General features: G+C 56.9%; 1 protein-coding gene across 4 annotated transcripts in view; it reads right to left on the bottom strand.

The window, feature by feature from the left end:
- The window catches only part of SOGA1 (suppressor of glucose, autophagy associated 1), a 72,330-nt gene extending 61,878 nt beyond the window's left edge, over positions 1-10,452 (bottom strand). The window contains exon 1 of one of the 4 annotated variants that reach the window (XM_045053653.1): positions 9,356-10,452. In XM_045053653.1, coding sequence (XP_044909588.1) covers positions 9,356-10,030 — 675 coding nt within the window. In that variant the 5' untranslated portion in view covers positions 10,031-10,452. The remainder of the gene's footprint in view (positions 1-9,355) is intronic. The other 3 variants (XM_019826546.3, XM_006929782.4, XM_006929781.4) reach the window with 3 other exon arrangements.
- Positions 10,453-13,988: the final 3,536 nt, after the last annotated feature.

The following is a 13,988-nucleotide window of genomic DNA, read 5'->3' as shown; positions in this document are numbered from 1 at the left end:
GAATTTCCATTATCTCATGCTAACAGTCCTTTTGCGGCACGTGCTATTACTTTATGCCCATTTTGCCAATAAGCAAACAGAGGCTCAAGAAGATAAAGGCTCCACAGCCAGTCAGGAGCGTGCCTCCCAAATCTGACACAGCTCTCTGCTTGAAACCACAGACACCCCCTCTGGAGGGGAGGGGTGTGTGCGTATGTGGGTGTATGTGTGTGTTTGGGGTGAGAATATACCTGGAGACCATCTCCCACCAAGGCCAGGCCTGGCTTGTCACTGGCCCATTCCAGGCCTCACCCAACAGAATAGGGAGACATCCGCCTTTTTGGGGGTGGGGGGAGGCGCTCACAGTGGGAGCGCCTGACGATGTCCCTCTTGTCCTTTCTGTGTGAACAGGAAGGAAGGCAGCATTTGGATCTGGATGTGTTTAAAACATCTTCCAAACGGCCTCTGGGCTGCAGCCAAATCTCAGAGCAGGGACAGAACAGGGCTCAGGGATTCTTGGGGAGGGAAAGTGAGGCTGGAGAGAGGAAGACTGACTCCAGGCCACACAACCTGAAGCTTCTGCACACCCCAGCCATTTCCCGCCTCCAAGCTTTTGTTTGGGCCATCGCCCTGCCTGGCACCCTGGAACGAGCACCACCAGACCTCCCATCCTTCTGCCTCTTGCCATTTCCAGGCTGTGTGACCTTTGCCAAGCCCTTTTCCCTCTCTGAGCTCAATTTACACCTGTGTGAAAGGAAGGGGCTAGGTCCCACCCTGGCAAGGTCCCTGCCTACACGCAGAACACATGGGGGAGGAGCCGATGGGCAACTTGTAATTACCCAGTTAATAATCTAATTACTGTTGAGGTAAATGTCCCCAAGGAGCCTATAGAAAGCTCCTGGATGTCTAACTCGGGGGCCTGGCCTGGAGCTGAGCGCAGGAAGGTGGAAACGAACAGAAAGGGGAGGGAACCGTAAGCACAAAGGCCCCCCAGGTGGGAAGAGCACAGGGACGGAGACCTGGGTGTGAGGAACACAAGGGAGCTTGGGTGGAGCGAGGTGAGCTGAGGCTGAGGGAGGCAGAACCACACAGGCTGCCCAGGCACTTGGCCAAGGCCAAGGAGGGGAGAGGCTGATGCAGCTGACCCAGAAGATCCCGAGCAGATCTGGGGCAAACTAGCAGAAAAATGTTTAGCTGAGCCAGCCTAGCTGTGGGACCCCAAACTATTTTTCCACTGGAGCCTGTGCTTCTTTGTGGCCCAGGCAACAGGAGATTATTCACCTTGATCTTAGAACGCGGGACCCCAAAGGCATCCTCCACCGGCAAAGGAGTATCCCCAGGTTACAGAGTCTGCAGCACTGGCCGTCTAGAGAAGACCGACATGGGATGGGAGGGAAAGGGGGAACGCAAGGGACAGAAGTGTTTGGGGGATCTCCACGATGCAGTTCAGCTCCACGCACACCTCCCAGACCCCTGCTTCAGGCCGAGACTCACACCCAGAGCCAGACGCAACCTCTGCCTCAAGGACCCAGGGCTTACAGACCCCAGTCTGCCAGTAAGCGGTGAGGGCGGATAGCTGCCGAGTCCTTACAATAAGCCAGGCCCCCACTAATCCTTACACACATGCTTTCCCTTACTCGGTGCTCACCGCAACCCTGTAGGGTGAGCACTGCCAGCATCCCCAATTTTCAGGTGAGGAGACTGAGCCTCGTAAAGGGGAAGCTGATAGAGGAAAAGGCAGAGCCAGGATTCAAGCCTACCTCGGCGCGGCACTAGATCACAGTGCTCTCAACCACCTTGGACCCGAGAAGGGAAGGGCTGGCCTGCTGCTCCCACCTTCTCTGACTCCCTGCCATTCCTCAGGGAAGCCAGCCCTATCTGCTCAGAATGCAGACATGGTACTGACCTGCGGGCCTCCAGTGAAGGCCACGGTCAGCCTGTCCCAGAACACCCTGGAGTCTCTTTCCCCACCCCAGCCCCAAGTTCCTTCTGGCACCGGAGGGCAGAGAGTATGATCACAGATGAGGTCATGTGTATGTGCTATGAGGGGAATGACCTTAGCAATAACCTTGGCTGCCGGTCAGGCCCCTGCTTGGAACTTAGCCGAGCCCCTCCCCTGGGGAATTTCCTCTCCCCTGGAGGCCACACAGGATGTAGGGCTCCTTCTCTTCCTCTGTGCTCAGGATGGTACTGGATGCGCCATGTACCTGAACACTAATCCTCCTAAGTGCCCTGCAAAAAGGGATTCGATTCCCATTTTACGGACAAGAAGACTGAGGCCCGATAAGGGGATTTTCACACGGAGACCATGCATAGGGAGGACAAAGCAAGGTTTGGCCCTAGACTTGACCCCAAACATGGAATTTGTCAATGAGACCACAGAGCCTTCCTTTCCTCCCACTCTGGACTCCTGCATCTAGGGCGAGAGGCACACTCTAAGGGGGCAGCTACTAGCCTTGCTGTATGGCCCCCTCCCAGCAAAGTGTTCACAGCACCTCAGCTCAGCTTGGCATTCGAGGCCCTTCCCGAGCAAGCCCAACTCTCCTTCCCAGCCTCTCCCTGACCCCTGCTCACACCCACCATTCCCTCCAGCTCTTCTGTTTTAAGCCCACAGACCACCTACAGACCTTGATCACTACCTTTCATTCAATCACACAACAAATATTTATTGAGTCCCTACGAGGTGCCAGGCACCGTCCCAGCAGCTGGACCCAGAGGCAGTCTCACACAAGGCTAACTCCTCAGCTCTAATGCCCCCTCCTCCAGGAAGTCTTCCAGGACCCTCTTCTGAGCGTCCACATCTCCTCCAACCTCCTTCATCCTGGCTTCCTTCATTGTTTCCCAGGCAGAAATGGGCACCCTTCAAAGATGGGAGTGGCATGGCCCTCCGCAGCCCCCAGCAACTGGGGGGGGGGGGGGGGGGGGGGGGGGAAGGGGAGGAGGAGGGAGATGAGGGCAAGCCGGAAATTCCAAGGAGATTAGAAGGGAGTTGCCCCTGGGCAGTGTTTCTCCTGTGGGCAGGCCTGACAATTGCTCCATTTCTCTCAGCCCACTGGGCCCAGGCCCAAGTGCTGGGCATCAGACGCCCGAGCGCCTTTGGTGCAGCTTCTCCTGACGTAGTGACCTGCCAGACCCAGGCCGTTACAAATCAAGCCCCTGCCACACTCCTCACCATTCCCAGCAGCCCTGTGGAAGGAACCTTGTGGAGTAGCTGAACATAGTCATTTGTACACATCAGCTCCAGAGGACAGGGACCAGGATTTCCTGTATTTCTGTGTGGGTGAACTGTCACAGCCTGTGTGTGTGTGTGTATGTGTGTGTGTGTGTGTGTGCGCACTCACGCGGGCACGTGTGTGTGTGTGTGTGTGTCTGGGATCCTGTTTTGTGAGTCTCTGGTTCCCGAGGGCAAATGCTACAGGCCTGACATTTGACATTTGAGTGCGCTCTGCTCGTGTCCCTGCTTATGTGTACGTGGCTATGTGTCTTGTGTCTGTGTGTCTCCTGGGTGTGCGTCTGAGCCCCAGATAAAGGTAAGTGTGCAAGGGCCTCCACCTTCTCTTTGTGGAAGAGACAGGGTGAGCATCTGGGTGATGAGCTTGTCTGTGCCCGCCTGGCAGGAGCGGATCTCTGGATTTGCGTGGATGCTGGCGCCTGTGTGTAATGAGTCTGCGTGGGTTTGTGTGTGCGCCTGCATATGTATGTGTACTTCCGATACGTCTGAGGGTGTCTCAAAGCTGTGTGTCCATCTGGGACACAGCCAAGCACGTCTGGGTAGGTAAGATGCATGCGCGTGTAAGTGGGTGTTTCTGAGCCAGGGGTCTTCTAGATGGTGTGAGTTTGTCGCGTCTGGTATTGTGTGTGTATGAGGAGACAGATTTTGTATCTGCATAGGTTTGTGTCCTTCTGAGAGTGTGTCCTCTCTGACACGTCATGAGGTGTGCTTCTGGAAGCATACAACCTATGTGTGTGTCACTGGATGTATATGTGACACGCGTATGAGTGGCTGTGGATCTCTGAGCATGCGCTGTGCGTACGTGTGTTTGTGTGTGCTCGACAGAGTGTGCCCGGGGACACAGGCCCAGCCCCTCTGTGAGGAATGCTGGGAGCCCTGGGAGCTCCGCGGTCCCCCCAGGCCTCCGCAGCAGCCGGCCTCATATTTTCCATCTCATTTTCCATCTCGCTGGAGCTGCCCGCCTCCCCCTAAGGACAGGCAAACCGCTGAGGATTCTTAAAGACCCAGGTCTCAGAGAAGATTCTTCCAGACCCCCTCTCAGCTGCCACTTGGGGCGCTGGGACTCAGGGCAGGGACCAGGCGGGAGCTTTGCTGACCATAATGACCAACCCCCCTCCCGAACCCAGCGACAGATTCTGGAAGCTGAGAAGAGCTGAGAAAACATCTGGCACTTGGCCTGGTAGCCAGGCAGCTCTCAGAATGTAGGAGTTGAATGAATGAATGAATGAATGAATGAATGAATGAATGAATGCCTGGAGAAGCAGGTAAGGAAAAGGGACAACAGAGACAGGCACTAACATTTACTGCGCACCACACTCGAAAGGCTCCCCATGACCCTGAGGCAGGCATGCTTATCCCCCGATTTATAGAAGAAACAGAGGCTCAGAAAGGCTGAGTATCTCACCCAAAATCACACAGCATGTAACTGACAAATCCAGGCAAGAACTCTGCTCTGTGAAACTCAGAGGCACAGGCCACCTCCTGCATAGGAGAGGGTGGAAGAGCAATGGGACAAGGGGAGCTCCTTGGGGTTCTCTAGTGAGGTTCCTAAGTACAGCCACGGCGCAATCGTGGGCACATTTACATAGCCTCTTGGTTTCCTTATCTGCCAAATGGATCTGACGTCAGAACCCTCAACACAGGGTTGCTGTGAGGAGTAAGGGCTTACTTAACCCAGAGCCTAGCGCACTGGAAGCGATCCACAGGGGATAGCATTCATGAGGCAAGAGCCACAGAAGTCCAGGGATCAGTGGTCTGGGGGGTCCCCTGAACGTTTCTAATAGTCCAGCTCCCTGGGTTCTAGCCTAACCATTAACTAACCCTTAAGGCTGGATCCAAACCCCCATCATTTCCTCCAGTACCTCACATCCCCCTTGTCCCAATCACACGCTGCACAGGTGCAAGGCACATATTCCCATACGTGCATGCACGTACATGTCCCTTGCCGCCTGCCTGCAGGCCCAGGCCCCCACCCCAGCCTATGTTACCTCTACTTGTTCCCAACAAGTCTTAGCCTAGAGCCTGGCACACAACAGGATCCCTCTAACCAACCTGTGTCCCAGACTTGACACACCGTTAGCAACTAAAAGCTCACTGCTCCAGTCATGCTATAGAAAGAACATGACCTAGAGTTAGTCCAACCAGGTTTGGAATCCTGGCTGTGACCTGGGGCCTCCATTTACCCGAATGTACAAGGAGAACTAGAGGTGGAGGACGGATGCTTCCTCTCCTGGGCTGACATCTAGATTGGCTGTACTTCACTCACACCTAGACCCTCCAAGGAGGGAGCAGGGCAGCATGGAATGTGATCACACCTTCCTGTCCCCCTGGAAGCAGCTCCTGATTTATTCACATCCTAAAGCTACAGGGACCCACCTTCCTGGCTTCTCCCAGCTCCCCCAAGAATAAAGACACGGACGTTCTGTCTGCTCATTGGCTAACAAAGACGACAGTTCCCCCAAGAGATGTGGGATTTCACTGCTTGTAAAATGTTTTCTTGTCTATTCATACCTCCCTGGTTCCTGAAAACAATCCTATGAAGCTGCCTGGGTAGGTTCCATCATCTTCATCATATAGATGAAAAAAAGGAGCTCAGAGAGGCCAAGCGACTTGCTCAAAGCCACACAGTAAATGGCAGAGTCAGATCTGAAAGCCAGGTCTTTGGGCCTCAACTCTCAGATTCTTCCATCTACACTCAGATGGTTCTCAGCATGTCCTCACCACATGGTACATGGACAACAGTTAGCGGTGATGGGGAGGAAGACCTCAGACTACCAGGGTTTTGAAGGTCAAATGCAGTCATTGTGTCTGCTCTGCAACTAAAGCTGCATCTTAGAATCCTGGAACCTTGAAAGTTAATAATCTTCAGACTTCCTTGGCTGGAATGGATCCTGAGGTCAGGCAGCTCAGCTGCAGCCACCCCATAAATCCCTCCCTGAATCTTCCTTCTAATCACAACCACCAACGTTTTGTACAGTTTACGAGCTGCTTTCCACAAACCCTACATCTTCGTCCAAACATGCAAGGTCACCCAGCCTTTGTTTGAATAACTCAAGTGACAGCAAGCTCACTCTCTTATCCGTAGCAGCCCCTATCATCTGATCGAGAGGCAGCTGCCCCATTTACACTTTCCCGGCTTGGGCCCCAGGGCAGGCCTCTAGCAACAGGAGATCAGCCACCACCAGTGAGGCCTTCCTTCCGTGGTAGACAGGTCCCAGGGCCCCCACCACTGGGAGATGAACCCAAGCAGGGCCCCACCAGACTTGGGACTCAACCCAGGTAGCATGTAATCTGCAGGGGGACACACTGGGGATCTAAAGTCCTCTCCTGGTAACTCAGTTTGTGCATCTTGGAAGCAAAGAGGCCCAGAGGGGCAGGAAACACGTCAAGAGTGCAATACACTCTTGGGGCACCTGGGTGGCTCAGTTGGTTAAGCGTCCAACTTTGGCTCAGGTCATGATCTTACAGTCCGTGAGTCTGAGACCCGTGTTGGGCCCTCTGGTGCCAGCGCAGAGCCTGCCTGAGATCCTCTGACCACCCCCTGCCCCTCCCCTGCTGGTTCTCTCTCTCAAAACAAATATACTTTAAAAACAAACAAACAAACAAACAAAAAACAGAGCATAATACACTCTTACTCCAAGCCCTGGCTGTCTGGAGAACCGGCTCAGGGACCCTGAGCAAGTGTCTTCCTCTCTCTGGCCACAGTTAACCCATCTGTAGAATGAACAAAACACCTCCCATGACAGCCACTACACTTAATGGTCCACATGCCCAGTCTCTAGATTTTCATCTCGCCTCTGTGAGATTGACAGCTGGATAAAACAAAGCTCTAGAGGGACCAACCCAAAGTGCACGCGGCAAGAACTGCACAGTCTGGCCCTGCTCACCTCGCCGCCCAACTTCCCTCCTCCCTCTCTCCAGTCTCTGCACTATCCCTCGAAGTCAACACACTTTTTCCCACTTCCTTCAGCCGGGAATGTTCTTATCTAGGTCCTATTCAGCTGACTGCATGTCACCCTCCAGGCCTTGGCCTCCCTGAAGGCCCCCAGCCCCACTGAGAACATGATGGGTGCCTCTGGAAACGTGTCACACACCACTGGGAAACAGCAGTGATCACCACTGCCCTCATCTGAGGCAGGCACTCCAGAGGTGTTTGCAAACATTATCTCCTTTAACCCTTAAGGTTGGAAGATGTGGGATATACCTTTTTACAATGAGGAAACTGAGGTCTGGAGATAGTAAGTAACTTGCCCGAGTTCACACAGCCGGAAGCCACAGACCCCGGATCCAATAGTAGCCTGAGGTCTGCGCATGAAGCCTGCAGTACTGAATGAATGATGGAAACGTGGTCCAGTCCCAGCCTAGGCAATGGGAGGTGCCCAGCCAGGCCCTGGCCCCTGTGAGACCCTGGGCTCAACCCCCAGCCTTCTGGGATTACTGCCCATCTTAACAGTCACGCCTGGCCCAGGCAGACTCCAGAGCTTTGCCTGATGACTTCCTGGAAGGGACAGGAACCCACAGGGGTTGGTACACAAGGAGATTCTGAGGCAAAGCTCCATGGCCCATCTCCGTCGCCAGGTCAAACAGTGTGGGCAGGAAGCAGGAGTAAGGAGTTCAGGGTGTGAGTTCAGAGCAGCTTAGGCAGGCAGTGCCAGAAGCAGCTCAGGGCACCAAGAGGGCAGGACCAGGCCTTTTTCTGGGTTGTCTCTGTCCCACCCACCCTCTGCTTGTCCTCTCCTCACTACGGGCTTCTGAACACTGTGAGAGCTGACTGAATGAACCTTCAATTGTCAACAGTGAACGGCGCCTTTGGGAAGACTTACCCTCCCATTTAATAGATGAGAAGGCTGAGACCTGGCTTGGGGAAAGAGGAGAGGCTGAAGGGGTGGATTATGCTGATTCAGACAGATCCTGTCCTTTTATCCTACAAGTATTTACTGAACACATGCTGCAGAGGAGACACAGTTGAGCAAGACCCCAAAAGTCTAACGAGAGAGAAACCTATTTGGCCAAAGCTAAGTGTTGCCAGGCAGACATTAATCAGCAGAGTGATGTTGATTCTGTGGCTCTTGGCCAGGGTGCTCTGGGTATGGTGCCAGGCCATCAACTGATAAGAGTAGTAGGTAACATTTCAGCCTCTTAAAACCATGCTCAGCCAGTGGTGGGAAAGCCCATGAAGCTTTCAGTCTTCCCAGCCAAGGCCAGCACATTCTATAAAGCTGCTACAGTACCAAGCAGTGGGCACACAGAGACTGGCCAGCACCCAGTAGGTGCACATGTTCACTGAAAGGGTGAAGGCAAGATAGGTCTGCTCTCTGGGGAAGTGCTCAGGTGTCCCAGATGCTCAGAGGGAAGGCGGCTTTCAGATGGACAGCTTCCCTCTTCTCACCGGGAACATGGGAAGGCCAAGGGCACCGGCCATGAGGGGCCAGTGGGACCTCTGTGTACTGGGCAGACAAGAGCAGAAGACAACATCCTGGGATTTAGGAAGCTGCCTCTGAACCAGTTCTCCCACGACATCATCCTCCCAGGCTGCGGGACCGTTAGACTGGGCGGAAGTCGGACTCTAGCCAAGGGGATGTTCCCAGATGTCATGCTTTCAAATGGGACCCACCCTGAAAGGCAGGCGGGGACAGGCCTGAAGCAAGGAAAACCCTGGGTAAAGACTCAGCGTGGTGTTTTGGCCTCTCCTTGGCAGGGGACAGCCATGGGTTTCCCTGGCAGAAGTGCACACCGATACCTGTCCCAGAAAAGAGAGCCACCCAAGGGCCTAGCTTCTGGCCTGCGGGTGGGGGGTTCTAAGCAGCTGAAGGACAGAGGTTCAGCCCCTCACTGGCTACCCACCCCCCACCCCAAGTATGCATCCAGGCATATTCCAAAGCAGTTTTCTCATGCCTCCCTCCCTCCAAAATCAGGGCCCTTTGGCCAGTCTGGTCATCTAGGGTCCTCCTCAGGAGACGGTTTCCCAGACAAAAAAGGGAGGCAAGGTGTGTGGGAGCCCCAGGGTAGTCTCCGAGGATTCAGGCCCCCTTTCCCAGCCGCTTCAGCCGGACGGTGGGCCTGCTGGTGCCTCAGGCCCCCCGGGGCCGTCACAACCCGCACCTCCCGGGGCCTCGCTCTCCCGCCCCCCACCAGCGCCCCCACCTTGAGATAGTCGTTCTCCGAGCGTAGCTCCTCCAGCTCCCGCACGAAGCCGCCGGGCCCACAGTCCAGCATCTCCTCGGTGAGGTCGGAGAAGGCGAGCGAGGCACTGAGTGGCAGGCGGCTGCTGCCCACCGACGACGCGGCCACCGACGGCTCATCGGGGGAGGCGGGCGGCCGCGGGGGCTGCTGTGCTGGCGGCGCGGGCTGGGGCGGCTGCCCGGTGCGGGCCCCCGCCGGGCCCCCGGCCGCGGACTCGGCGTCGCTGCTCAGCGCCAGCTCCAGGCCCAGCAAGCGCGCCTCCTCCGACGCGCAGTCCGACACCTCCGAGCTGCTGTCGGTGAGGCTGGGCGGCGGGGGCGGCGGTCGCGGCCCGGTGCCCGGGCGCGGGCGGCCCTTGGCGCGAACCCCGGTGCGGACCCCGGCCACTCGCGTCCCCGCGCTCCGCGCCCCGGGCGCCACTGCGCGCCCCTTCTTGTCGGGCCGCGCGGAGGACGCGGCGCTGCAGGCGGCTGCGGCGCCGGGGCCTGGGCCTCGGCGGCCCTTGGCCAGAGACCAGCCGGCCACGTCCTTGGGCCGGGCCGGCGACGGCGCACGGTGGCTCTTCTTCCTCTCCGGGGCGGGCGCGGGCGGGGGACCGCAGCCCCGGGCCGGGGGCTCCCCCGCCGGCACCTCCATCGCGGCCTCCCTTGGCCTCAGCGAGCGGCGCGCATGGCCCGGGCCCACCCGGCCTCCGCGCCCCTGGGGAGGGTCCCGGCGCCGCTCCGGCCCCTCGGACCGCGGCTCCTCTCGGCCCACCTCAGCCCCGGGGCTGCGCTCTGGCCCCGACCCCCGCCGCACCGGCTCTCCGCTGCCCTGAGCTCGGAGAGAGCGGCCCGATCGCCTCCAGGCGCCCCGGCTGCGGCTCCGGCTCCGCCCGGCGCCCGCCCCCTCGGCCTCGCCGCGCCCCCGGAGTGCGCCCGGGACTCGGCTGCCTGCGCGCCGATCGCTCCCTCGGGCTCCGAGTCCGGCAGCGGCCCGGGCCCCGGCTCCGCCCGGCGCGGCCCGCCCCCCGCGCAGCCCCGCCAGCTCCCCGCCCAGCCGCCTCGGCTCGGGGGCGCGCGGCTCCGCGAACAAAAGGCGGACGCGGCGGGAGCGGCAGGGAGGGACACAGGCTGCGAGCGAGGGAGGGATCTGCGAGGCAACAGCGACCCCCTCGAGGGTCAGGCGGGCCTGGGCTGCCGCGGCCCGGGCTCCGTCCTCCTCCGCTCTGCCGCCGCCCCCTCCCCTGCCCGCCTGGGGAACGCACCCGGCCGAGGCTCCCCTGCGCCCAGCGTCCGGGCAGGGGCCGCGGGAGCGGCGAGCGAGGGGACTCCCAGGCAGAGGCCGGGCGGACCTCAGATCGCAGGAGCCAGCATCCATATACACCGCCGGTGCCTCGCCCCTCGCGGCTGTGCGGAGCGTGCGCGGACTCCGCCCCCCTCAACCTTGCAAAGCGAGACCAATTATCCCATTGTACAGATGCGTAGACTGAAGTCTAGGGAAGACACGCGATTAGCGCGAAGTCATCGGCGGAGCTGGGATGGAACGCAAACCTCACACCTTCAGGGCGTGCTGTGGTTCTTAGACCTCCGCTTCCCTCTTACAGGCGTAGGGACCGTGGAGCCCTAGGTGCACGCCCAGCTCTGCACACCTTGACAAGCGGGAATCTCAGACATACTCCCTCCAACCCCGGCCCGCTTTCAGGCTCTGCACGGCTAAAATGGGGGCCGCCCACTATGAGGTGTCAGACCAGCGATGCTTTGGGAGTAGGTTCTGACCCCGGTAGGGGCTGGCACGGACTGAGGACAATTACCCTGATCCCCACACGTTTCTCCCCAGGGCAACCGGGACAACCCGGGACAGCCCGGGAGTGCTGGCTCTGGTGGTTTCCTTTCTTTCCTTCCAGGGCTGTGCTTCTGGCCCTGTTGTAGATTTTCCTGTGTCGATCACACCTTCCCCGCCTCCTTCCCCTCCCCCGCTCCTTGCGGCTGCTACTCCTGGTGGAGCCACCGCCGGGCCCAGGCAGTTTTAAGTCTTTGGGCTGGCTGCCCCCGGGTGGGCACCCACCCCTCAGAGAGGCACCCCCTTGTCACCTAGAGAGGGGGGCAGGGTTGTGTTTACCCCTCTGCATCCTCTTCTCCCCGCCCCAACCCCGTTCCTGCCTTCCCTCCTTTCCTTCCACCTCCTCTCCCGCCCCCCATCCCCCCACTCCCCCAATCCTGTTTCTTCACCTCCCCTGCCCTTGACACTCAGGCGGCACCAGGTCTGCTTCTTCGCTTCTATCCCACCTCCCTCACAGCAGTGAGTACTGGGGTATGCCTTCTCACCTGAGGCATGGCTTCACCCTGATCTACGTATGTCCTGGTGTGTGTGTGTGTGTGTGTGTATGTGTGTGTGTGCCCCCTCCGCCCTCAGATTTTTCCTCCAAGTGGCCCCACAGAGACACATGGAGCAGGGCCACCTAGCAAGTTCTCTGCAAAGTCTTCCCACCCCCTCCTGACAAGGCACAGCTCCCCTGTTCCCACTGACCGTCCACTCACCTAGTCCATAGGCACCAGATAGGACAATGAGTGGACTTGTCCTTGGTACATTCCTGACCTCATGGAGCTTAGAGTATGGGGGGAAGATGGGCCACAATTGATTCATTACATAAAATACCCCTAGGTGGTATTGTGTGGCACAGGGGCAAAGCCTTCCCACCTCCTGGGCCTCAGAGTCCCCACCTGGTCTAGTGTGAGGGTCCTTTCAGCTCTGATGCCTCCATTTCTTGTAAGCTGGTCATTTTCTGGCACAGAGATGCTATAGAGTTCTTAGAGATGGTTATTCTCTGTGTTTCCGTTTCTCCTCTATGCATTATGTAGGTCTGGAGATGTTGGATGGTGTGAATGCCGGCAGGTGACATGCTAGACCCAGGCCGGCTTAGCCACTCCTGACACACCTGTGGCCACACTGGTGGTCCTGAGATTAGAGTGGCCTGGATCTTCCCACTTGGACCTGGCTCTACCACATATCCTGCTTGGGTCCCTGACGGCTGAGAAACAGGCTGAGGGCCCTCCCTGCTCCGAAGTTCTTTGGATTTGAGGAACCAAATCTACAGTGTAGCCCCAGCAACATGGCCCTGGTGGGGAGGGCTCCAGAGGTGGTGTGGGGCCTAGGAAGGGGCTCTGGACTCAGACTTAGTTCAGACCAGAAAAACCTGGACTTGCTGGGAGTCCAGAATTGGTGACATGCCGGCAGGGAGACTGTCTGCAGCTTCCTGACCGTCGGGCACTCACTTATGCCGGGCTCCGTGCTCAGCACTTCAGTAGAGGATCTCAGAAAGGCTAGGAGCTTCTGGTGGCTGATTGCATTTTCCAAAAATAGGCACAGCAATACGCAGCCCATCCAATCCCTCCTTTTAAGTGCGGCATTGACACTCTTACAGTTGAGCCACGGGATCTATATTCCCTCCCCTTTAACCTGAGTAGGCCTTTGTGACCTCCTCAACCAATAGAGAATGGCAAACGTGATACCGGGACTTCCAAGGCTGGCTCCTAAAAGACGATTTGGCGCTCTCTCATGCGCTCGTGCTTGTCCTCTCTCTCTCAGTCCACTCACCTCAGAACCCAGCTACCACATTGGGAGGAAGCCCAGGCCTCGTGGAGAGGTTAATGAAGGTGTTCCAGCCAGCAACTCCAGCTCAGGTCCCTGCTAGCCACCAGACATGGGAGAGAGTGAACCTTCAGATGATCCAGCCCCCAGCCTTGGAGCTGTCCCAGCCAACGCCAAGTAGAGCAGAAATGAGCAGTCCCAAACTGCAAAATAAATATTGTTGTTTTAAGCCACTGGGTTTTGGGGTAGTTTGTTACGCGGCCATGGACAACCGGAATGCTTGTCCAAGGTCACATAGCTTGGAAGTGGCAGAGCTGAGACTGACTGGAACCCACGGTCATCGGACTTCAGAGTCTGTTGTGCCGCACTAAAGGGTGATGTTCAGCTCGGACACACAGTGTATGATGCCTAAAGCTCTACTTGAGACGGAATGAAGCATCAAATGATTATAAGAATTATATATCAGATTGTAAGAAATGATGCTGGTTACCCAGTAGAAAAATCAGTTTATTTCCTCCCATTCAAGCTGCTGAATTGATGAAATTGAATGGAGACTAAATTCTGGAAGGCATCAAAGAGGAGGTGATTTTTTTGTAATGAAAGGGTTTTTTTTTTTTTCATTATACAAATTATGAAAGAAACAAGTCACTGGCTGAGGGAAAATTAGAGGAATTAATAGGGGAAACTGCTTTAGATAGTGTAGTCAGGGAGGCCTTGCTGAGGAGGTGACATTTAAACTGAGTTATTAGAAAAGAAAAAAAAAAAAAAAAGCCTTGGGCTCCTGGGTGGTTCAGTCAGTTGAGCTTCCAATTCTTGATTTTGGCTCAGGTCATGATCCATGCTGAGTGTGGAGCCTGCTTAGGATTCTCTCTCTCTCTCTCTCTCTCTCTCCCCCCCTCTGCCCCCTCCCCTGCTCGTATGCTCTTCTTCTCTCTAAAACTAAAACTTAAATTAAAAATTAAATTAAATTCAGGGTGCCTGGGTGGCTCAGTTGGTTAAGCATCCAACTTCGGCTCAGGTCATG

This window comes from Felis catus, chromosome A3 (assembly GCF_018350175.1).
Source record: "Felis catus isolate Fca126 chromosome A3, F.catus_Fca126_mat1.0, whole genome shotgun sequence".
Taxonomy (NCBI): Eukaryota; Metazoa; Chordata; class Mammalia; order Carnivora; family Felidae; genus Felis; species Felis catus.
The sequence above is the reverse complement of the archived record's forward strand: the minus strand, read 5'-3'. Positions and strand labels throughout refer to the sequence as shown.